At 20.6% G+C, this 26,105-nt stretch overlaps 2 protein-coding genes across 4 annotated transcripts; one reads left to right on the top strand and one right to left on the bottom strand.

Annotated features, from left to right (window-relative positions):
* Positions 1-974: 974 nt before the first annotated feature.
* On the bottom strand, positions 975-10,201 carry LOC110607934 (receptor-like protein 56). Its single transcript, XM_043961406.1, has 5 exons — positions 10,111-10,201; positions 7,096-7,233; positions 6,923-7,051; positions 1,196-3,158; positions 975-1,023 (listed from the first exon to the last, which is right to left on the bottom strand). The coding sequence occupies exons 1-5, from the start codon at positions 10,199-10,201 to the stop codon at positions 975-977; spliced, it is 2,370 nt and encodes a 789-aa protein (XP_043817341.1).
* Positions 10,202-22,770: 12,569 nt separating this feature from the next.
* LOC122721228 (heavy metal-associated isoprenylated plant protein 47-like) lies at positions 22,771-23,649 on the top strand. Of its 3 annotated transcripts, none has more exons than XM_043961944.1 (3): positions 22,771-22,881; positions 23,022-23,094; positions 23,192-23,649. In XM_043961944.1, exons 1-3 carry the CDS (start codon positions 22,876-22,878, stop codon positions 23,473-23,475), a joined length of 363 nt encoding a protein of 120 aa, XP_043817879.1. In that variant the 5' UTR covers positions 22,771-22,875; the 3' UTR covers positions 23,476-23,649. The 3 variants fall into 3 exon arrangements, with proteins under 3 accessions (XP_043817879.1, XP_043817877.1, XP_043817878.1); XM_043961943.1 differs by having other exon boundaries at positions 22,811-22,911; positions 22,947-23,094; XM_043961942.1 differs by having other exon boundaries at positions 22,808-23,094.
* The last annotated feature ends 2,456 nt before the right edge of the window (positions 23,650-26,105 follow it).

The raw sequence follows: 26,105 nt of genomic DNA, 5'->3' as shown, positions 1-26,105 counted from the left end.
TGAAATACAATTAAAGATCATCAAAGTTTCAACGATAAATTTATTAATATAATAAAAGCATAATTAAAAAATATAAATCATAAAGTATCATAAAAAATTAAATGAAAATAAAATAATTAAATTTAAATATTAAATTTCAAATAATAATAATGAAGTAAAAAATATTTAATTAATTTTATAACTTATACACTTTTAAATCTTCTAAATTTTAGAAAAAGTTTAATTTTAAAATAAAAATTTTAATTTTAATTTTTTTAGAAATTAAAAAATAAAATAAAATAATAAAATAATTTTACATATTATTTTAATTATTTTCAGAAATGCGACTAATTTATTTTATAAAAATTAAAAAATAAAATATATTTTACACATTATTTTAATTTTTTTTAAAATATGACTTTTTTAAATTTTACACAAATTAAAAATTAAAATAATTTATACATATTAATTTAATTTTTTCATAAATATGACTAATTTTAATTTTATAGAAATTAAAAAAATTATTACATCTAAAATAATTGTAAAAAAATGAAATAACAAAATTAGATTGCTATCAAATACATTGAAACAGCAATTCCAAGTTTTTCAAGTTGCATAAATTAAGAGGAAACATTTAGTGTACATGTTAGAAAATCAAGCAGCAAACTCCAAGAAACACAAAGTACACAACACTTTCCAAATGACAATAAAGATTTGCAAAAATTAGAACAATAATTAAATATAAAAAAAAATAGAGCTAAAAGATAAGATATTCGGCTTGAAATAATATATCTGGTACAGCGAATGAATCTTCCCTTACATTCCATATTCTTCTGACCTTTTTATTTGCTCACTCCGTAATTCAGAATCCATGAAAGCACCTCATGGCCCTAGCATTCTTGCAGCAAAGTAAACCCAAGAACCAGTCCTTTAAAATTGCATCAATCTAGAGTTCTTTTCCTTCCTAAACACTAGAGAGCAGTGTTCATATTGCCCTAAGGTTCTTCCATTTCCACTAGACCAACATCCTTAGAAACCAGAATTCTACCAGAAGCAAAATAAGAGCAACATCAACATTAAAACCAAATGTATATATATATTGTATTACAATGTGTCTTTCTGTCAGACTATTGCTTGAAATCAGTTCTGACAAACCCAAATGGAAATTGAATAAATACAAACATCAACATAATAAAACCACAACATGCGCCAATGCCTGTTGATGCGGAGGATTGCTGCCAACACCAATAGGATTGTGACATAGGCTCCACTGAAACTCCAATAGAACCACACCATATCAATACCCCCTTCATCTTCCTCTTCTACATCAGCAGATGGTGGCGGTGTTTGTGGAGCTTCATCACTTTTGCAGCTCTTATGAATGCGTTCTCCACAGAGACCAGGATTACCTCTGTAATTGTTTTCATCGAAAGTTCCAAATTGCCCTCCATTAGGAACTCTACCTGATAAATTGTTGTATGAAACATTGAAAGTTTCCAAAAAGGTCAGCGCAACTAGTTCACTGGGGATTTCACCACTCAAATTATTGTTGCCAAGATCTAAGCTCTCTAAACTCCTTAGATTTGAAAAACTGACTGGTATAGATCCTGTTATATGATTGTGAGACAAATTCAATGATCGAATTTCATGCAGGTCTCCAATTTCTTGAGGAATGCTGCCACTTAACTCATTGCACGATAGATCTATTCCTGCCATTGAGTTGATAATATCACCCTTGTAGGAGTTGTATCTATATTTCGTTGCAAATTCCACTTCCACAATTGCTGTAATATCAAATACTTCCATCATCCAAAATAATATATTATTGCCAAAAGAAATGTTACTAAAGCATGCAGGTACGGAACCAAAAAGTAAGTTGCTTGAAAGATCCATTATATTCGCATTTCTTAATTCACACAACTGATTAGGAATACGGCCTTGTAATGCATTCCCTCCCAATGAAAGCACATGCAATTCAGAGAACTGACCGATCCAAGATGGAATATTTCCAGAAAAATTGTTATCCTTCAGATCAAGTGCCCCTAAATTAGGACTTCTGAGAAGCTCATGGGGTATGGGTCCACTTAGATTGTTCTTTTGTAAAAACAGAAAGAGCAATGATGAAGAATTGAAGCAGGAAGGCATAGACCCATACAACCTATTTTTTGAGAGATCTAAAAGGACAAGATTGGTCAGATTACATACTTGTCTGGGAATTAGACCGGATACCTTGTTATTGGATATGTCAAAAAAACTGAGGCTTGATAGGCTGCCACTATTCAACAAGTCTGCACCTACCATCGCACTGAAGTTGTTGTTTTTCATATCCAATACCCTTATGCTTCTCAAGTCCATATCCTGAGGAAAAACGTTACCTTGAAAATTGTTGTTTGATAGAATCAGTGCACAATCCATGGTACAATTTGCGAACAGACTTCTTGGCAATTCTCCTGAGAAATTATTATAGGATAAATCCAGAGTAGATAGTGTTGGTGTCTCACTGATTGAAGAAGGAACATTACCACCGAAATTATTCCTCGACATGTTTATATATTCTAGTCTTGGGAGGACCAAGCCAAACTCCTTAGGCAGCATACCAGTGAGATTATTTCTCGAAATATCTAACTCAACTAGACCATGCTTGAAATTGGGCAGTTGAAAAGTTCCTGTGAATGAGTTGTTCCTCAAATTTATAACTCCTAAATTGGAATTATTTTGTAAGATCCAGGTGGGGAATGTTCCAACCAACTTATTATGAGAAAGATCAATAAAGCGTATGTCATTCTGGTAACGAAGAAAGCTAGGAATTGCTCTAGTTCTCACATTTAAGTTGCAATTTGATAATTGAATGTCCTTGAGTTGAAATGCAGGAAACCATGTTGGATTTTCTGTTTCCACTTCTAGCCTGCTACTTCCAGGAGAGAGTATAAATACTTCAAGTGTTGAGTGGTTAGCCAAAGCGCTAAATGAGAATGAGCCTTCAAACTCATTGCCAGAAAGAAGCAAATACTTGAGGGAGGTGAGTTCAGAAACAATAGATTGAATGTTGCCACTCAACTGATTGAATGACAGATCAAGAAATTGGAGGTTGGTCAAGTTGCCAATACATTCTGGAAGAGGGCCAGAAAGTCGATTTCCTTGGAGATGCAACTCAACGAGACTTTTCAGTACACATAATCCTAAGATAGAAAATATTGATCAAATGAAAAAATTTTTTGAAGAAAAATTTAGAATTTAATTAATAAATTCAATTAGTGCCCAAAATATATTTAACTATTATTTTATGTATTATTTTGTGTATGACGTCATTGAAAATGTTTTTATATATATTTTTTTATATATCTATTTGTGAGTGCCCAAACATATTAATAACGAAGCTCACTTTTTAAACCATATATATAAAGTTTGATTTAAAAAATTAATAATGTGATCATAAAACTCTATAATTTTTAGTGTTATCTTATTTTTAAAAAAATGTACAAAATAATAGCTCTAAATAGTATATAATTACAATTATATTATATTTTTAATTCATTAAAATTATTTAATTAATTTATTTTAAACATAATTATTCTAATAAATCTCGAGTTTTATAAGTAATATAAGTAAAAGAATAATATTTAATTTTGTAAGTAATAAAAGGGTATATGGTTTAAAAATCTCGAGAGATTTTTTTTTCCTATCATTCTATTTGCCTAATGTTTCAATGTATTATAAAAAAGAATAATTTTACTGAAAATTTTTTAATTTTTGGTGATGCTTTCTAGTTAGAGTTATTTCACTCTACATATTTATTTTATGGAATTATTTTAATCTTTTTGATAAATTATTTTATGACTAACATACATAGATTTTTTTTGGAAATAAAAGGGAGGAAATATTCAATTTAATTAATTTCATTATGACATAACTACAATTTTTATTTTATTTTTATAATATTTGTGAAATTAATATCAAATGTAATCTATAAAAAATGATTTAATTAAAAAAATATCGTTCTTATGTTAATAAAAATATGTCAATTAGTTTGTTCGTATTCAATAATAAAAATAACATTGGAGATGGGATATGAAAGTGAAGTTACCTGCTGCAAAGAGGGAGCTGTTGAATTGATTATAACTCACATCCAGCGTTTTCAAATTTTTCAGATTACTTAATTCTACACCATATGAAATTGAGAAAAAATTAAAAAATAAAAAGTGAATATACACTAGTCATAATTTTCATAATATACTAATATATATTTCATAATTTTCTAATACATATTATATTGCTTAAAATTAAGAGATTTTAACTTTTATGTGATTTTAATTTAACGTAAACAAAAAATGAATAGAGAGCATAGTTGAAAAATATTATTTTTATTTTTATCTTTACAGTGTTTGTGAAATTAATGGCTGAATGTTTTTTTTTTTTTTTTTTTTTGAAATATAGATCCATATTAAAATTAAGGATTGGCATGTGTTGGCCCTGCATGACTTGAGTTCGTAAATCCCGAAAACGAAAAATGTCTCCTATGTTAAAAGGGGCAGCATGGCTTTGTTTTGGCAGTATACAGTTTTTGGAATTCCTAGCTCAATCAAATAATTATATTGGAATCAAAAAGACGATGTTATAAGAATCCAACCGGATTCAAATGAAATTTATGTTTTGGCTAAGATATTCTGTTAATTGGTTTCAGACAGATCAAGAAATGTGAGAAATGTCAAATTACCAAGGTATCGGGAAAGAGTGCCTCCAAATTCATTAAAACTGAGATCTAAATGTTGAAGATCTTTTAAACCACACAAATCTATATTATAACAAATAAAAAGATTACTAATATTAACATCTTCTCTCTGCAAGTGATTATCACAAAATTAAAATTTGGTTTTGTTTGAGGTAAAACTTATTTTGCTTTGACAAAGAGTCACTAAGTTTGTTATAGAATCCCTAAGTTTGTTATCGTATAAATAATGGTTTCAGAAAAAGAGCCCACATATCTTCCGGAATATATCCAGCGAAAGTATTACCCTTTAAATTCAAAATTTCTAACTTTTTGAAAGTCGAAAACTCTGTATGACCAAAGAAATTAGATCGACTAATCCAAATAGAGAAAAGATAATGTTCTAAATAAAATAATTGATATAAATATTGATTTTTGTAATAAATTAAAAATAAATGGTAATGTTTTATGTAAAATAAACTAAAATTAATTCAAGTAGAGAAAATGTTTATGTTATTAACCCTACGTTGTTAATAACAAGATTTTGTTTATCCATTTCACTTATATATTATTTTAAAGGAATTAAATTTTAATAATCAAGTTTTAAAATAAATATGATACCTTATACCGTTAATAAATGAATAAAATAATAAAAATATTATTAAAAAATTTATGAATATTTATATTTAAATTTTATGAAAAATTGTTTACTTTAATCCTAATTATAAAAATAAGTTAAAAAGTTTGGAATTTTTGGTATTCTAATAACTAAAAGTTTAAATTAAGTGATTAGCTAAATTTGTGAAAGTTCTTAAACCCATGAAGCTAATAACATGCATGTGGATTTGACTGTATAACGCTTATTCTATTCAAATTGTGATTTATATTTTATTTATTTTAATATTTTATTTAAGTTAATATGAAATTTATGATATACATAATTTATATAATAAATTTTAATAAATAATATTACTTAAAATGAAGATAATTTTTTAATTTATACATGATTTTGTAAAACCATAAATAAAAACATTTGAGAAACCTATTTATTTTTCATAAAAATAATTAAAATAATTAAACCTATGATATACTTAATTCATAAAAAATTGAATTAACAAACTATTTTATATTAAATAAACCTTCAGGAACTATATTAATGTAATTTACTGTTAACTTTCTAAATTTAAATTAATTTCTACTTCTAATCTGAAACTGTAATTAATTTAAAATTTTTATATTATAATAACAGATTTAAAGTTTAAGCGAATTGGAACAAAAATTGGACATTTTCATCTAATACAATTTTTAAAAATTATATATATCCTAAAATAAAAATAAAAATATTTTTAGAGTTTAGATTAATTTGAAGACTGTTGAAATTATTATAAGAAGTGGAAATTATAATTTAGAACAGTATTAATTTGAAATGTTAATATTAATTTTTGTTACTATATATTTTATTTAAAAAATCTCAATTTAAGCATTGATTTTGTGAATTATATAACAATTTATAAAAATTATTAGTTTATAAATGCAAAGACAATTCACACATTACTTTAAAATGGTACTTAATTTTAAACAAATAGCAAAAAGAATAAATTTATAATATAAACATATAAAATTTTATATAAATTCACTTATAGTTGAATCCAAAAAATTTGATTTAAATAAATATTTTTCTATATTTTTATATATATAAAGGGCATGGTTGAGTGGGTTTAACTAACTATGTAAAGCTAATAACTTCAAAGAGTCAAAGAACTTTGAAAATATACTTAAAATTTTATGTAATTTTTAATTATGTGTATTTTTTAATTCACATAAGAAATAATAAATATTTATTAATTTTAATATTTTTAATTTAGCTTGCTTTATATATTTATATTAATTGAAAATCTTAACATATAAATTAATAGCGATGATGAATGATGTTAAAAAAAAAATAATTTCTCAATTAAATATAAAAAAATTACTTTTCTTTTTAGCATAAACTTTAGTTATTTTGTAGCTAAACACTTATTTCATTCAAAAACATTTTAATAAAATTATGATTTATATTTTATTTATTTTAAAATTTGATAAAATATGAACTTATGTATATATATAATATACAATAATGAAGAGAAATGTTCTAGTTTATACATAGTTTTATAAAATCATATATAAAAGCATTTGAGAATTTCTTTTTTTTTAAAGAAATCAATTTATAAATACAAAGATAAAGGATTTAAATTTTACCTTTAAAGGATAGAGTGCCGTTGAAACGGTTATAACTTATATCCAAGAATGTTAAATTCTTCAAGTTCTTCAATTCTGCAGAAGTAGCTCTCAATGATGTAAGAGCTCCCAATGATGAAGGGGAATGAACTATTCAAGATTAATCAAACATATCCAAGATTAATCAAACATACCTTGAACAGGGAATGAACCTCTCATGAAATTGTCTCTAAGAATTAAAGTGTTGAGTGATGTAAGAGCTCCCAATGATGATAATATGCTTTTATTGAATCTATTCCAACTAATATCTAACGTCTTTAATCTTTCAAAACCTACAAAAATATTCAGTATTTAAGTAAGGATAATAAAAAAATCAACTTTTTATTAAAATTACAATTTAATCTAATAATTTTAATTGTCATACATATATATATATTTCTTATTTATATATTCAATCCTAATAAATATTATATATAGTAACTTCTTATATTATTTTTGGTGATATTTAATTTTAATAGAATTTTTTCGATTAAAGAATATTTTATAAAATTACGATTAAAGTTAATGTGATGACCACTTTATTCAAATTTATTATTAACCGTAATTTAAATAATAAAAAATAATTTTAATTATCTTTTAAATTTTATTTTGTCAATAAAATAGAATTTTAATTAAATTTTTTATTTAATTTAAAAATATAATATATGTTATGCTTAGAGTATAATAAATAAAACATTTTTATTATTTTTCACTATGAGTTACACATTAAATTTGAAAGAATAATTCTATTAAAATATTTATATATATAATTTATTCATTAAATATGTCTTAATATAATAAAGAAATAGGTAAAATGAGGTGAATTGAATAATTCATCTTAAATTTTTATACTTTAAATAAAAAAAAGTAGCGTGATTCGCATTACTTATTTATGCAAATAAATAAAAAATATCAAATTATATAAAATAAATATTTTCTCTCTCATAATTTTTGTCCATATTTTTTATTATCATAAAATTATTATTAATTTTTTTTACACTATAATAATATTTTTTATTGTCTGAAAATATCTTTTAATATTTAATAAAATTTAATATATTTAAGAGGTGTATAATTGAAAAGTTTATAAAAACACTATTTTTTCTTAATAAGTGTGAAAACAAAAATAAGCAAAAATTGTAGGAGTAAAAAATTATCAAATTAGAGTTTCTGAAAAATAATTTATATTTTTTAAAAAATATTTTTTATATAATAATTTATTTTTTATTATTGAATTCTAATCTAAAAAAAATAGTGTACTCCGCATTATAAACAATAGATTACTGCTTTTTTTCTTAAAAATTAAATTAAAATAAAAAATTTATCAAAGTGTACAAACAAGTTAAAAAATTCAAATTAACTAATGTATTAATTAATTTGATGAAGATTTTTACAATAAATAATGAAAATTTTAACATTCCTATTTAAAATGTATTTTATTTCACAGACTCATATATATTCAATAGGTATATAAATTGTAAATGAGAAAAAAATATACTCTGTTTTATAATTTTTTTTTAACTTACTTTTTCACACATATTAAAAAAATATAATTTTTTTATTACTTTTTTAATTAATTATATCCATTTTAAATATATTAAATTTTATTAAATATTAAGAGATATTTTAAGAGATTTATTAAAAATAAGATAAAATTAAATAAAATTATAATAATTAATTTATATATTACTATAGTCTAAAAAAAATAATTTTAAGATTGTTAAAAAAAATTGATAAAAATTATAAGAAGAATGGAGTATTTATAATATACAACATAAGCATTTCAAAAAAAAATTCTTAAAAATTAGAATAGTAATTAAAATTATATTTATTATATTTAGACATATTATATGTATATATTTTAAATATAAATATAATATATACTCTATTCGTTCTATGATTTTTATCTATTATTTTAATTGTTTAAAATTATTATTTATTTTTTTATTATAATAACATATAAATTGACTATTATAGTTCTATTTAATTTTATGTTATTTTAAAAAAAATTCAAAATAAATTTTAATATTTAATATTTTTAAGATGAATATAATTTGAAAAGTTAATATAAAAAATTATTTTTCTTAATATATATGTAACAAAGACAAATATTTTTTTGTAAAATCATATATAAAAACATTTGAGAAATCCATTTATTTTTTTTAAAAGAAATCAATTTATAAATACAAAAATTTAAAATTTACCTTTAAATGATAGGATACTATTGAAACATAATATCTATTATGTATAGAGTACAATAAATATAATTTTTTATAATTACTTCCCATTAGAGTCACACATTAAATTTATCATATTCATATTTATAATTTATTCATCAAATATTTATTAAGTGTAATAATTTATCATCATTTTCATAATTTATATAAAAAACAAGAGTGTGCTCCGCATTATAAACAATAAATTACTGTTGATTTTCTTAAAAATTAAATAAAAATAAAAAATTTATCAAAGTGTACAAACAAGTAAAAAAATCAAACTTTAATGGCTAATTTGTTTTACTTTAAACAAGAGGAGCTAATTTGGTGTGGTATATGGACCACAGTCACTTTCATTTTGGAATTCAGGATTTGGAATGATTTAGACTTTATTATCAAATGACTTGATTCATTGACTTCTTTTTACTTATTATTTTTTACTTTTTTATTTTGATATCGTGCAAATTATCATTAATTATCAGAATTGAGTTTGGTAAGGTCTTCGACTTCGCTTATAATTTGCAGAGTTATTTTGTGATTGGTGATTTTTTACATTTTGTGGTTTTGTTAGATTTATAGTTATTTTTTTAACTTTTATCTCTAATTTTCCTTACCGATTGTGGACAGTTTTTATTTTGCATGTTCTAATCTTCTCCAATGAGAGATTTGCTCGATAAATTTAATTTACTTAGAATTTTTATATGACTCCAAAGAGAGTTTGATTTTATTAACATTGGATTCTCGAGACCACGTTGTTACGTCCGGTGATTTTTGCTCCCGTATATCATTATTTAGATGAGCTCTGAATGTCTCCCTTTTTATAATAGTGCTTGGATGATCAACGCTCTTGTTTTATTTCGAAGGCTTTCTCCAATTTACTGCATATTAGTTATTTTGTTTTTTTATTATGTTTGTTTTATTTTTTTTGAATTTGGTGTTGATTGCGTTCTTTACTTTTTGTTGTTCTCACTTCCTTATTGGTCAATAACAATGGAATATCGATGGGAGTCATCGGTGCTGTGGCGATGGAGTTTGGCAAAGTCATTGCTTAGTTGTGATTATTTATTTTTTTATTTAGTTTGCTTATTGTCTAGTTGGTTTGATTCCTATTTTTAAATTTTAATTTGGTTGGATTTATACTAGATTTTTAACTTTTGAATACTATTCAATAACTCTCTCATATACATATGAACCTTGATTAAATAGAATATATGGTGTATTAATAAAAAAATATTTAAATTATATTTTATATTTTTTATAATATTATATTTTTTAATAATTGACTTTAATTAATATTTAAATTCAAAATCTTACATCTTGGGAAGAACTCTGTTACTAATAAAATAAAGGCATGAAATACAACTGATTGATAAAAAAAATAACTTTTATGTTTCTATGAGTGATAATTTACAATGAGTATATATGATAGTCCATATACTTTAATTAGAATTACTATTTGTTTTGCATTAATATTTTACTTTTTTTAAAAAATATATAATAAATATATTACTGAAATATATTTAAGAATATTTCATATTAAAATTTAACATTTCTATTTATAAAAATTTAAAAATAATTAAATAATGATTTATCTTATGAATAAATTTAAAATATTACTCTCGGAATCATGTTTGAGAATTTTATTCCTCTTTCTCCATCAAGACAGTTATATATCATAAAATCTTTGAGAATTTTATTCTACCCAAACTTGTTGACCGGAATTTTAAGTCTTCCTGTATAGACAATAATTTCAATGAATCATTAATATTTAACAACCATATCATATGATCAATGATAGATAAGTGATTTATTATATTTTCTCAAAATTTTTAATTAAATTGATAATATAATATCAAAATTTTAAGAATTTTATTTTATCTAAATGTATTGATCGGAATCATCAAAATTTCTTTTTCAGATAATCATTTTAATAATTTATTAATTTCTTAAACAATATCAAATATAGTCCGGTATGCATTCAAAATTTCCTAATTACCATTCTGTGATCAAATTTTAATTACTACCACTATTTGTTTGGCATTGATATTTATTTTTTAAAAAAATAAATGCAATAAATATATTAATGAAATATATTTAAAATAATTTTTATATTAAAATTTAACATTTCTGTTTTAAAAAATAATTTTAATATATTTAAATCTATTGATCGGAATCATTAAATATTTCTTTTTAAATAACCATCTCAATAATTTTATAATTTCATAAATCAGTATATGTGATCTATTATTCATTTAAAATTTCTTAATTACCATTATGTGACCAAACTTTAATTATAATTTTATTTACTTTTTTAAAAAATGCAACAAATATATTAATGAAATATATTTAAAAATATTTTCATATTCAAATTTAACATTTCCGTTTTAAAAAATAATTAAATAATAATTTACTTTATGAATGAATCTAAATTAAATAATAATTTACCATTTAGTGGACAAACTTTATAATCAACTTCAATTTAAGTGGCCCATCCAATTGTGTATGAGAAAATTCAGTCCATCTCTGTATTCAAATCTTAATCTAAATGAGGTTAATTATATTCTATAATACATATGGAATAGCTGTAAGTGTAAAAAATATTAATTATTAGTGAGATTGAAGCATTTTATAAATTTCTCATCTCACAATTATTTTCTTTTTTTCTTGTTACTTACTGGTTGTAAAACTCGTAAACTTATTATTTTTTAATTTATTAGGACTTCTAAAATTAGAATATATAAAATTGAAAAACAAAAGTAAAACCTAGTTTTCACAATTTTTCTATGCTTAATTTTATTTTTAAAATTTACAATAAAATAAAATTAATTTTTTAAAAATTTAATTTATTAATGGAAACTTAATATGTCTTTATATATTCTTTACGATAATTCTTTTTAAAAAAAATGGAAGGAATCAATAAAAAAAATCTAAAATTATATTTTTTAAGAGTAAAAATAGTTTATCTAATGAAGGACTTTTAAGAGGAAAAAAATATTTAAAAATTAAATTAATATAATATCAGGTGAAAAGTCATAAGAAAAAACATAAGAAGTTAAGACCGTAAAAGAAAAAAAAAATCATAAACCATAAATCATAGCAGATGGACTTGGAAAACCAAAATAGAAGAGACAGAGATGGAAAGGAGTGCAATTTGGTATGATATATGGACCACAGGCACTTTCATTCTGGAATTCCTTATTTGAAATGATTTAGACTTGTCATCAAAATGACCGAATTCATTAACTACTTTTTATTTATTTTTTTCTTTTTTTATTTTAATATTGTGCAAATTATCATTAGTCATCATAATTGAGTTTGATAAGGTCTTCGACTTCGCATGCAGTTTACCGAATTACTTTGTGATTTGTGATTTTTTACATTTTGTAGTTTTATTAGATTTATAGTTTTTTTTGAACCTCTATCTCTAATTTTTCTTACCGATTGTGGACGGTTTCTATTTTGTATGTTTTAGTCTTCACCAACGAGGGATTTGCTGAATAAATCTAATTTACATGATGGTTTTTATATGACGCCAAAGAGAATTTGATTTTAGTGATATTGGACTCTCAAGACCACGCTATTACGTCCAACGATCTCTGCTTCGATATATCATTATTTAGCTGAACTCTAAATGCCTCTCTTTTATAGTAGTGCTTAAATGATCAATGCTCTTATTTTATTTCCGTTTATAAAATTTTAAAAATAATTAAATAACAATTTACTTTATGAATAAATTTAAAATATTACTCTGAACCATAATGTTGCCAATATTTTTAATGATGTGTCATATTCCTCTTAAATTTTCTATTAAGACAGCTATATATCAAAAAAGTTTTGAGAATTTTATTCTACTCAAACTTATTGACTGGGATATTTAAGTTTTACACAATAATTTCAATGAATCATTAATATTTAATAACTATATTCAATGATAGATGAGTGATTTATTGTATTTTCTCAAAATTTTCAATTAAATTGATAATATTATTAAAATTTCAAAAATTTTATTCTATTTAAACGTATTGATTGGATCAGCAAAATTTCCTTTTCAGATAACCATCCTAATAATTTATTAATTTCTTAAATCAATATCAAATATGGTCCGGTATGCATTCAAAATTTCCTAAGACCAAATTTTTGGTAATATCATCAAAATTTACTTTTTGGTAAAATTTAATATTAAAATTTAACATTTCCATTTAAACAATAATTTACTTTTTGGTAATACCATCAAAATTTCAAAAAAAAAAAAAATCTAATTACCATTCAATGGCCAAACTTCATAATCACTTTAATTTAAGTGGCCCACCCAATTCTCTATGAGAAAATTTAGACTATCTCTGTATACAAGTCTTAATCTAAAATGAGGTTAATTATGTTTCGTTTATTATACTTTTAAAATTAAAATTTATAAAATACAAAAACAAAAGTAAAATTTTTGTTTTACTTTTAAAATTTACAATAAATAAATTAACTTTTTTAAAACATTAAATTTATTAATGGAAATTAATATCTCATTACAAATCTTTACAATAATATCTTTTAAAAAATTTTCCAATCAATATCCAATGAAGGCTTTTTTTCCCAAATGACAAAGTACGTGAAAAATCCATTTAAGGGATCTTTGATTTAATGCGGCCAAGTCACAATCTAATTTCCAATGCAATAATAGGGGCTTGAAAAAATTATTATTCAATTTTTTATGATATAAAGAAACATATTAATTAATTTTTTTATTTTAAAAAATATATTAAAATATTCTAAATATTTAAAAAAAATTATTAATTAATTTTTTTATTAGTTTGAATCATTAAATATTTTACTAAATAGTTCTTATAATTTTAAAAAAATTATTTATTGATCTCTTAAATTTTTTAAAAATATATTAATTAGTCCTTTTATATTAGAGATATTTTAGATTTTTTTATAATATTTAACGGTTAAAATTAATAGAAAGATTAATTAGTAAATTTTAAAATATTAGAGACATTTTAATGTATTTTTTAAAATTAAAAGACTAATTAATAAATTTTCTCTTATTATAAGAATTAAATAGTAATTTTTTTCATAGAATAAAATAACTGATTCTATTAAAAATTTGTATTTTTATTAATTAAAGTGGTAAAGTGATTGATGTAATTACCAACTTGGTGAGAATTGAAAAAATTACGTAACTTTACCTTTATTTCTATTATTGAAAGTAAAATGAGTTAAATCATCGATGGATTATTAAATTATTTAGAAATTAAATTAATATAATTTCGGATGAAAGATTTTAAAAAGGTTACAAGAAGTTAAGAATGCTAAAAAAAAATCATAATAGTGGATTTAAAATTTTATTAAGTCTCTACCAAACTTATTTTATACTGATATCTCTAAAATTATTGTTCGGAGAATGACCATTAACGTATATTATATAATAGTCTATATGATTTTGTTTTTTAATTTTTCGGTCTCTCTTTCACCATTATTTTTATTCGTTTCTCCATGTATTTATCTCTTTCAAAATATTATATTTATAAATCATTTCATATATTATTACTAATACTTATTTTAGTGATTTAAATTTTATTTATTGACTTAAATATTAAAAATGTAAAATATTATTTTTAAAAAAGTTTGTGAAAAACTAAGATCGCTGGCGTAAAAAGTAAATCAATATAATTTTAATATAAGGTGGTATGAATAATAAATACGTTGATATATATATTTATAAAATTTAAAAGATAAAATAAATAAATATATTTAAGAATATTTCATGTTAAAATTTAACATTTCCCTTTATAAAAATTAAATAATAATTTACTTTATAAATAAATTTAAAATATTACTTTGAGAATCATATTATTATATTTTATTTTCATTATTAAAGATAATAACAATTCCTTATTTTAATATATTAAATCAACTTTATGAAATTTACTATATATTTTAATTTTTTTACGAGCTTTATTTGTTATATATTTATAAATTTTGTATAATTAATATATTAATATTCTTTAATAACAACAATATTACATCCTCACCTTACCTTTTTTTTAATTTATTTTTTTTCCAGAATTTTGTTTAATTTATATATATATATATAATTCTCTCCAGTTCCGTTTATTTTAATTTCAAGTGTTTTAAAATATTTATTATTATTCTTATTGAAATAATTCTAAATATATCCTTATACCACTTTACTATTTCATATTAACTCATTAAAAATTTAAATTTAAATTATAATTTATTGAATACCAAAATTTACAAAAATTATATCAATTAAACACATTAATTATATTGATAATTTATAAAAATAAGTCATACATAATTTAATTTATTACTAACTGTAAAATTTTATTGATTAAAATTTAAATATTTATAAACTGATAAAACTATATTCATATAACTTTTTCAATTTATAATAATTCATTTAAAATACTGTTAGTTAGTAATATGTGATAATTTTTATTTTTCAATAAATTATCAATAATATAATTAATTATTTATAGAAAACTAATATGATTAATTTGTTTATGATCAATAACAACCACATCATATATAGGTGAATGATAGATAAGTGATTTATTATATTTTCTTAAAATTTTTAATTAAATTGATAATATTATTGAAATTTCAAAAGTTTTATTTTATATAAAACGTATTGACTGAAATTTTTTTTCAGAAAAAGAAAAAAAAAATTTCTAATTACCAATCAATAGCCAAACTTTATAATCACTTTAATTTAAGTGGCCCACCCAATTTCATATGAGAAAATTCAGATTATCTCTATATGCAAGTCTTAATCTAAATGTGATTAATTATGTTCCATAATATATGGAATAACTATAAAATATATGAGTATAACAAAATATTAATAATAATGAGATTGAAGCATTTTATAAAATACAAAAGTTGAGAATGTTAAAAAAAGAAAATATCTTAGATGGGTTACCAAATTACCTAAAAAAAAATGCAAGAAGTTGAGAATGCTAAAAAAAGAAAAATTATAATTGACTTAGAATTTTATCAAGTCTTTACAAACTTATTTTATTAAATTTTTACAATTTCCTTTCAATCTCTCTTTCACCATCATTTTCATTCTTCTCTCCGTGTCTTTATCTCTCTCTAAATATTATAAATATAAATAATTTCATATATTATTATTAATACTTATTTCAGTGATTTAAATTTTATTTGTTTATAAAAAATCATTTATATTTAAAAAATATTAATTAAAGAAAATATTTTATAATAAAATAATTTATTTTTATTAATAAATTTTGATTTAAAAATTAAAATATATTAATAATTTTATATATTAATATTTTAATTAAATTGATAATATTATCAAATTTTAAAAAATTTTATTATATCTAAATCTATTGATTGAGATCATCAATATCATATTTTCGTGTATTGTTGAGCGAGAGCTCAGTTACGTGACCAGTGGTTGAGTTGCACATTACACGCTCCCATTCACAACAATTGCTGATTGGATCATCAATCCATGAAGGAAGAAGATGGTCTGCGTCGAACCCATTTGATCCAACAAATGCCTTGAAATCTAAGAGAGCCAATCTATCTTCTTCAAAGCAACCTTTGTTTCCATGAAATCTAAGAGAGTCAATATTATTTTTTTTTTCTTTTAACAAAAAGGCAACCTTTAAAATCTAGATCAATAAATAAATTAATAAGACATTTAATTTTTTGAAGTGTAATTAATAAAACTATTAAATTTTAAAAAAATATCAAATAAATTTTAAAAAATAAATCAAATAAACTTTTAAAGCAAAATATTCTCTCTTTTCTATAATTTTTATCCATTTTTTCACATTTATTAAAAAATATAATTTTTTTATTAACTTTTCAATTATACACTCTAAAATACATTAAATTTTATTAAATTTTATTTCACACATATTTAAAACTTATGTTTTGAAAATGCGATGCTACTATCCATCACTCTTTTTTTTCTTATATCTAACTTTTACTTTTTAGAATTCACTGAAAGCATATTAAATTCTAGAGATTACATTGTCAATTTTAATATTTTTAATAAAAATTTAAAAGGAAATGTTTATAATAGTCATCTTAGATATTTTTAATCTTAAATTTGAGTTAAAAATTATTAATTGATTTTTATTTTGAGCTTAATTGAGTTAATATCTAACCGTATGTCGAACGCTCTTTTGAAAATGAAAATAGAAGAAAACAAAATGAAAAGGCGTAAAATTTAATGTGGTATGTGGGACCACAATCACTTTCAATTTGAAATTTGAGGTTTAGAATAATTTAGACTTTGTCATCAAATGTATTAATACATTGACTTCTTTTTATTTATTTTTTTATTTTGATATTATGCAAATTATTGTTAGTCATCAGGTTGGTGTTTGATAGGGTTAAATCATTGATTTTTTTTTAATTTATTTTTTTGTTTTGATATTGTTAGAGTTTTCAAATTACATTTTATATTTTTTTATTATATTTTATTTTTTTAGTAATTGACTTTATCTAATATTTAAATTCAAAATCTCACATTTTTGGAAGAAGTCTGTTACTAATAAAATAAAGGCATGAAATAAAACCAATTGATAAAAAAATAACTTTTATGTTTCCATGAGTGATAATTTATAAGTTTCTTTTTTTTTTTTTCCACTGATGTCATCATTTACAATGAGTATATATATGATAATCTGCATACTTTAATTAGGATTACTATTTGCTTTGCATTCATATTTTACTTTTTTCTTTTTAAAAAAAATAATTTATCCAATAAAAGAAAAGAAACGATAATGGACGTAAAAAATTCATTTAAGGGATCTTTCGTAAGTTACAATCTAATTTCCAATGCAACAGTAGGGGGCTTTATTAGTAAAAAGGAAAAGTTCCTATTTAATTTTCATAGTAAAAACTTATTGGTTAATTTTTTAATTTTAAAAAATATATTAAAATATTTTTAATATTTTAAAAATTTTATTAATTAATTTTTCTATTAATTTTAACCGTTAAATGTTTTACTAAATAGTTTTTATGATTTTAAAAAATTTATTAATTGATTTTTAAAATTTTCAAAAAGTATACTAATTAGTTCTTCTATATTAAGGGCATTTTAATTTTTTTAATAATATTTAATAGTTAAAATTAACGAAAAAACTAAATTTAATATAATTTCAAATGAAAGATTATTAGAAAAGAAAAAATACAAAAAATTTTATTAAGTTTTTACAAACTTATTTTCTCCAACTATGATGTTTTTAAAATTGTGGTATGGAGAATGACTATTAATGTTTAATAGTCTACATAGTTCTTTTTTTTCGTCTCTCTCACCACCATTTTCATTTATTTTTCCATGTCTTTCTCTTTCTTTAAATATTATAATTATAAATTATTTCATATATTATTATTAATATCTATTTCATTGATTTAAATTTTATTTATTTGTGAATAATAATTTATATTTAAAAAATATCAATCAAAGAAAATATTTTATAATAAAATTATTTATTTTTATTATTTAATTTTGATTTAAATATTAAAATATATTAATATTTTAATAAAATTTTAAAATATAGAAAATAATATATTTTTATTTTGATAAAAAAATATTTTTTTGTTAACTATTTTTTTATTGATTTAAATGTTAAAAATATAAAATATTTTTTTTGAAAAAAGATTGTGAAAAATTAAGATCGCTTGCATACAAAGTAAATTAATATAATTTTTTATGATTGAAGTAATAAAAAAAATACAATGAAAATAATGACAGTGAGACTTTGATTTTTTTTTTTTTAATTTTTGAATCTTTACAATGAAAAAATAAGTTAAGCTTTCTTTGAGTATCGTGTTTTAAAATTCTGGTCCTAGAAGAGAACTTTCATGCTTCGGATGAGTGTATGTTTTCATCAATTCATTTTAATTATTTTTTATAATATGTAATTTAATTAATAATGGAATTAATTTAATTTCTTTAATTAACATAGATATCCAAACTAAATATTATTTATATTTTTTTAATAATATATAATTATATTTTAGTTTATATTATAATTTTATAAACTAATATTTTATAAATTATATATTATATATAGAGTTACATTAAGCAACTAAATTGAATATTTCAAGTTGATTTTTACATTAACTTTTCCATAAAATTTTGATCGGATTCCTAATGAAAAGGAGAAATTTGGAACTTAAAGAAGAAAATTTGGAAAATCAAATGGAGAATTATGCCAAGAAATCTCATATTACATATTCTAAGATACCTACCTCAATTCCAAAAATGAAAATTTAGCCCGTCTGCATCTAAATTTCAATCTCATATTACATACTAATTTTTAGTGAACTTGAAGCATTTTCTAAGTCTGAAATATTTCAAACTTTAATATTTTATTGTATTCAAACTTGTTGACGTTCTATACAGATAATAATTTTAATGAATCATTACTGTATTATCTCAAAATTTCTAATTAAATTGATAATATTATCAAATTTTTAAAATTTTATTCTATTTAAACGTATGACTTGGAATTTTTTTTTTTAAAAAAAGAAAATTCCTAATTATCATTTAATGGCCAAACTTCATAATCACTTTAATTTAAGTGGCCCACCCAATTTCATATGAGAAAATTCGGACCATATCTATGCAAATCTTAATCTAAATGAGTTTAATTATGTTTCATAATATATGAAATAACTGTAAAATATATTTTCATTTATTAGTACTTTTAAAATTTAAAATTAAAATATCTATTTCAAAAAAAATTAGAATATATAAAATAAAAAAATAAAAGTAAAATTTTTGTTTTATTTTTAAAATTTACAAGAAATAAAATTAACTTTTTTAAAATATTAAATTTATTAATGGAAACTTAATATTTCTTTAAGAATCTTTACAATAATATTTTTTAAAAAAATTTTCCAATCAATATCCAAGAAGGGATTTTTTTTTCCACAAATGAAAAAAGACGTGAAAAATCCATTTAAGAGATCTTTGATTTAATGTGCCCAAGTCACAATCTACTTTCCAATGCAATAATAGGGGCTTGAAAAAAATTATTATATAGTTTTTATGATTAAAAAAATGATTAATTAATTTTTTTATTTAAAAATATATAATAAAAACATTCAGAATATTTAAAAAAATTTACTAATTAGTTCTTTTATTAGGTTTTTACTGTTAAATATTTTATTAAATAGCTCTTATAATTTTAAAAAATTTATTTATTGATCTCTTAAATTTTTAAAAAATATATTAATTAATTTTTTTATATCATAGATATTTTAGATTTTTTTATAATATTTAACAGTTAAAATTAATAAAATAACTAATTAGTAGAATTTTTTAAAATATCAGAGATATTTTAGTATATTTTTTAAAATTGAAAGACTAATTAATAAATTTTTTCGTATCATAAAAATTAAATAGTAATTTTTTTCATAAAATAAAATAACCGATTCTATTAAAAATTTAATTTTTATTTATTATTATTATTTACATATAGTTAAAGCGGTGAAGTGATGAATGCAGTTACCGACTCGCTCAAAATTGAAAAATTTATATAACTTTACTTTTATTTTTATTATTCGAAATAAAATGGGTTAATTCATTGATGAATTATCAAATTATTTAGAAATTAAATTAATATAATTTCAGATAAAAGATTGTTAAAAACAAATTATAAGAAATTAAGAATGCTGAAAAAAAGAAAAATTATAGTAGTGCAATTTTTATTAAGTCCTTATAAACTTATTTTATCAAACACTGATTTTTTCAAATTGTGGTCCAGAAGATGACTATTAAAATATATAATAGTCTATATGATTTTTTTTTTTTAATTTCCTTTAGGTCTCTCTTTTACCATCATTTTCACTTGTCTCTCCACATCTTTATCTTTCTCCAAATATTATAATTATAAATTATTTACTTATTTGAGTGATTTATATTTTATTTATTTGTGAAAAATAATTTATATTTAAAATATATTTAGAATTTTATATATTGATATTTTAATAAAATTTTTAAAATACAGAAAATAATGTATTTTTATTTTGATTAATTTAGAATTTTATATAATGAATTTTATATATTGATCATTTTTATTTTTCAATAAATTATTAATAATATAATTAATTATTTATATATTGATATTTTAATAAAATTTTTAAAATACAGAAAATATTGTATTTTTATTTTGATTAATTTAGAATTTTATATAATGAATTTTATATATTAATAATTTTTATTTTTCAATAAATTATTAATAATATAATTAATTATTTATAAAAAATAATATAATTAATTTGTATTTAATTGTTATGATTTTTAAACTCTTTTTAATTCATTTAATTATTATGATCAATAATGACCAGATCAATGATAAATGAGTGATTTATTATATTTTCTTAAAATTTTTAATTAAATTAATAATATTAATTTTAAAATTTTTATTCCATCTAAACGTATTGAATGTGATTTTTATTAAAAAAAAAAAAAATTCCTAATTATCATTCAATAGCCAAATTTCATAATCACTTTAATTTAATTGGCCCACCCAATTCCATATGAGAAAATTCAGCCTATTTCTTTATGCAAGTCTTAATCTAAACATGTTCTATAATTACTGATGAGATTTAAGCATTTTATAAATTTCTCATCTCACAATTATTTTCTCTTTTTCTTGTTAATTACTAGTTGTAAAACTCGTAAACTTATTATTTTTTAATTTATTAGTACTTTTAAAATTAGAATATATAAAAATTGAAAAACAAAAGTAAAATTTAATGAATTTTTTTGAATATTTTTTAATTTATTAGTACTTTTAAAATTAAAATATATAAAAATTGAAAAACAAAAGTAATTTTAATGAATTTTTATTTTCAAAATATTTCTATGCTTAATTTTATTTTTAATAAAATAAAGTAAATTTAATTTTTTTAAAAAATTAAATTTATTAATGAAAACTTAATCTCTCTTTACAATTCTTTACGATGATTCTTTTTAAAAAAATCGAAAGAAATTAATAAAAAAAATTTAAAATTATATTTTTTAAGAGAAAAGAAAGTAGTTTATCTTTATACTTTTTAAGAGAAAAAAAATTACCTAGCTATTAAATTAATATAATTTCAGATAAAAGGTCATAAAAAATTAGAAGATTTTATTGAGTTTTTACAAACTTATTTTCTTCGACTGTGATATTTTTACAATTGTAGTCCATGAAAATAACTATTGACATATACAATAGTCTCTCCCTCTCTCTTCATATCTTCTCTCTCAAAATATTATAATTTCAAATCATTTCATATGTTGTTAATACTACTTATTTTAGTCTTTTAGGTTTTATTTATGTACAAAGAACAATTTATTTTTATTGTAATCTATCAAACTTTCCAATCAAATTGGTAATATCATCAAAATTTCTAAAAAATAAAAGTAAAATTTAATTAATTTTTATTTTTAAAATTTAAATTTTTTTCAAAAATAATAATAAAATTTAAATATATTTATAAAAAAATATATAAATTCCATGCAAAAATATAATATCATCAAAAATAATCATTCCTTAAAATTCCATGCACAGATAGTAATTTCGAGTCATGTGCAAGTTTACTTCTCATGCAAATCTTTAATCTCTCTCTTCATCTATAAATACCCATTTCTTGATTCTTTCTTCTTATTCTCTCAACATCACTCGCTAGTCTACGAAACCAACATCTTGTTTGGTGCTCGAGAAAATTATGAAGGTAAGTACACCTGGCTAGAAAAACTAAAAGTTTGATTCAAAAAAAAAAAAAAGAAAAACTAAAAGTTAGTTAATTATAGTTAAACACTTGTAATAATCATACTTAGCATTAATTATTTACTGACAATGTTGCGGCAAAAGATAGTGATCAAGGTGACAACTTGTTGCGATAAAGGCCGAAGCAAGGCCTTGAAGACAGCTGCCATTGCAGATGGTGAGAGATTTCTTTTGCAATTAATTAATGATCATATGTTGTAATTATAATTAAGTTAATTAATCTTTAATTGTTTTGTTAATGGCGATATAATTAGGTGTGAATTCTGTGGCATTGGAGGGAGATGACAAAGATAAGTTGGTGGTGATCGGAGAAAGAGTAGACGCAGCGTGCTTGACCAGAGCACTTCGGAAGAAGATAAACTATGCAGCCATAGAAAGTGTAGAAGAAGTGAAGCCTGAGGAGAAGAAGCAGGAAGGTGACAATAAAAAGAAAGATGAAGATAATACGCCAACTCCACATTGCTGTCAACAACCTCCTCGTTGCGAATTAGTCAGTGTGGTTTATGATACTAATCCAGGAACTTGCACCATCATGTGAAAGTTTTTTTCTTTTTCTTTTTTTTTTTTTTTTAAGAATCCGCTGACTGGACTGGAGTTCCTACCTGCCCTCTATATTACTTGTGGTCTAGGTTTTCTGGTAGAAGACAAATTTTATTTTATTAATAATTTTACATGCATTTATGAATTTTAGTGAAAAAATTATTCTCTCTCATAGGAATGGGCTTCTCATTGAATATACACTCATCATGTGCATGTATTCTTTTATATATATCTGTAGAAATTAATAAGTGATTATCTATTTTTCAAAATATTATTAAATAATTTCTTTTTACATTTAAATTCATCGATTAGTTTAGTATAACAAATTTAATGTAAACTAAATTTTTATGCAATAAGTAACAATAAGACATGAAATCAAATTTCACATATAAATTTAATTAAATTACACAAACAACGCTTAAAATTTATTTACTGAAATATTTAAATTTTCTTTTACGAATTAATTTAGCGGCTAAGGATATATTATTAATTTTAAAAAAAATTGAGTCCCTACACCTCAATCTCCAATTTAAAACACAAGCAGATCTTAATTTTTTTGAAAAAAATATAAAAAATAGCCACATCATATATAATACAAAAGTTACAAGATATTTTTCTCATGTATGAATAATTCTAAGCGTACTAAAAACGTTTAAAAAAATATTTTATGAGTTATTAGAATAAAATATACCACTTGATGTAATTGTATTGGTCTGATGACAACTACATTACATTGATAGTTGGCAAGTGATTTGTTGTAATCTATCAAACTTTCCAATCAAATTGGTAATATCATCAAAATTTCTAAAAAATAAAAGTAAAATTTAATTAATTTTTATTTTTAAAATTTAAATTTTTTTCAAAAATAATAATAAAATTTAAATATATTTATAAAAAAATAGTTTATTCAATGAAAGGGATTTTTTTTCCACATAAGAGAGAAAAAACATGATAAAGGATGTTCAAAATCCATTTAAGGGATCTTTGGTTTAATGTGCCCAAGTCACAATCTAATTATAGGGTGTCGTTAATAAATGAAAAAATTACAATTCAGTTTCTATAATATAGAAAGACTCATTAATTAATTTTTTAATTTAAAAAAATATATTAAAATATTCATGACATTTTAATAAATCTATTAATTAATTTTTCTATTAATTTTATCTGTTAAATATTTTATTAAATAGTTTTTATAATTTTAAAAAATTTATTAATTGATTCTTCAAATTTTTAAAAAATATATTAATTAATTTTTAAATATCAGGGCATTTTATATTTTTTTATAATATTTAACGGTTAAAATTAATTAGTAAATTTTTTTTAATCAAATAATTAGTAGATTTTTTAAAATGTTAAGAATGTTTTAATATATTTTTCAAATGTTTTAATATAATTTTTTAAAATTGAAAAATTAATTAATAAATTTAAATAATAATTTTTTTCATAAAATAAAACAATCGATTCTATTAAAAATTTATTATTATTATTTACATATAATTAAAGTGAAAAAGTTTATATTATTATTTAGTATTATTATTTACATATGGTTAAAGTGGTGAAGTGATGGATGCAATGACAGAGATGTCTTAGAATTGAAAAAATGATGTAAATTTATTTTTATTTCTAGTATTGGAAGTACAATGGGTTAAATTAAAATAATTTCAAATGAAATATTATTAAAAAATAGAAGAAGTTAAGAACGCTAAAAAGAAAAAAATAATAGCAGTGGACTTAAAATTTTATTAAGTCTTTATAAATTTATTTTCTCAAATTGTGATGTTTTCAAAATTATGGTCTGGAAAATAACAATTAATGTATATAATAGTTTATATGATTCTTTTTCTTTCAATTTCCTTTCAAAATCTCTCACCATTATTTCCATTCATCTTACATTTATCTCTCTCTAAATATTATAATTATAAGTTATTCCATATATTGTTATTAATATTTATTTATTTATAAAAAATAATTTATATTTAAAAAATATCAATTAAAATAAATATTTTATAATAATTTTTTTAATATATATTGCAGGCGACTAAACATATTTAAAAAGAGATATTTTGATAAGTCACTAAAAAAAGAAAGTAATTATATTGACTTGATGTCAATTATACAAGTCAATGGTAGATAAATAATTTATTATATTCTCTCAAAATTTTTAATTAAAATAATAATATCATAAAATTTTAAGAATTTAAATCTATCTAAACATGTTGATGGAACCATTAAATATTTCTTTTTAAATAACCATCTCAATAATTTAATAATTTTATAAATCAGTATTAAATGCAGTCTATTATTCATTTAAAATTTTTTAATTATAATTATGTGACTAAACTTTAATTATAATTTTATTTATTTTTTTAAAAAATACGATAAATATATTAATGAAATATATTTAAAAATATTTTCATACTAAATTTTAACATTTCTGTTTTAAAAAATAATTAAATAATAATTTACTTTATAAATGAATCTAAAATATTATTAGTATAGAAAGCAAGTTTGAGACGTGAAATGCGGTCCCATATTTATTCAAAATTTTCAAATTACTATTCAGTGGCTAAACTTCATAATCAACTTCAATTTAAGTGGCCCACTCAATTAGAAAATTTACTCCATCTA

Source organism: Manihot esculenta, chromosome 11, assembly GCF_001659605.2.
Source record: "Manihot esculenta cultivar AM560-2 chromosome 11, M.esculenta_v8, whole genome shotgun sequence".
NCBI classification, from domain to species: domain Eukaryota; kingdom Viridiplantae; phylum Streptophyta; class Magnoliopsida; order Malpighiales; family Euphorbiaceae; genus Manihot; species Manihot esculenta.
Note: the sequence above shows the minus strand (reverse complement) of the source record. Positions and strands in the feature narration are given on the sequence as shown.

Excerpts from the sequence above, each read along its gene's own strand:
- LOC122721228 (XM_043961942.1), top strand. The coding sequence starts at position 23,007 with ATGTTGCGGCAAAAGATAGTGATCAAGGTGACAACTTGTTGCGATAAA. Across the intron at positions 23,095-23,191 it reads GACAGCTGCCATTGCAGATG|GTGTGAATTCTGTGGCATTG; the intron begins GTGAGAGATTTC and ends CGATATAATTAG.
- LOC110607934 (XM_043961406.1), bottom strand. The coding sequence starts at position 10,201 with ATGACTTTGCCAAACTCCATCGCCACAGCACCGATGACTCCCATCGAT. Across the intron at positions 7,234-10,110 it reads GGAAGTGAGAACAACAAAAA|GTTTTGAAAGATTAAAGACG; the intron begins GTAAAGAACGCA and ends ATATTTTTGTAG. Across the intron at positions 1,024-1,195 it reads GCAATCCTCCGCATCAACAG|AATTCTGGTTTCTAAGGATG; the intron begins GCATTGGCGCAT and ends TGCTTCTGGTAG.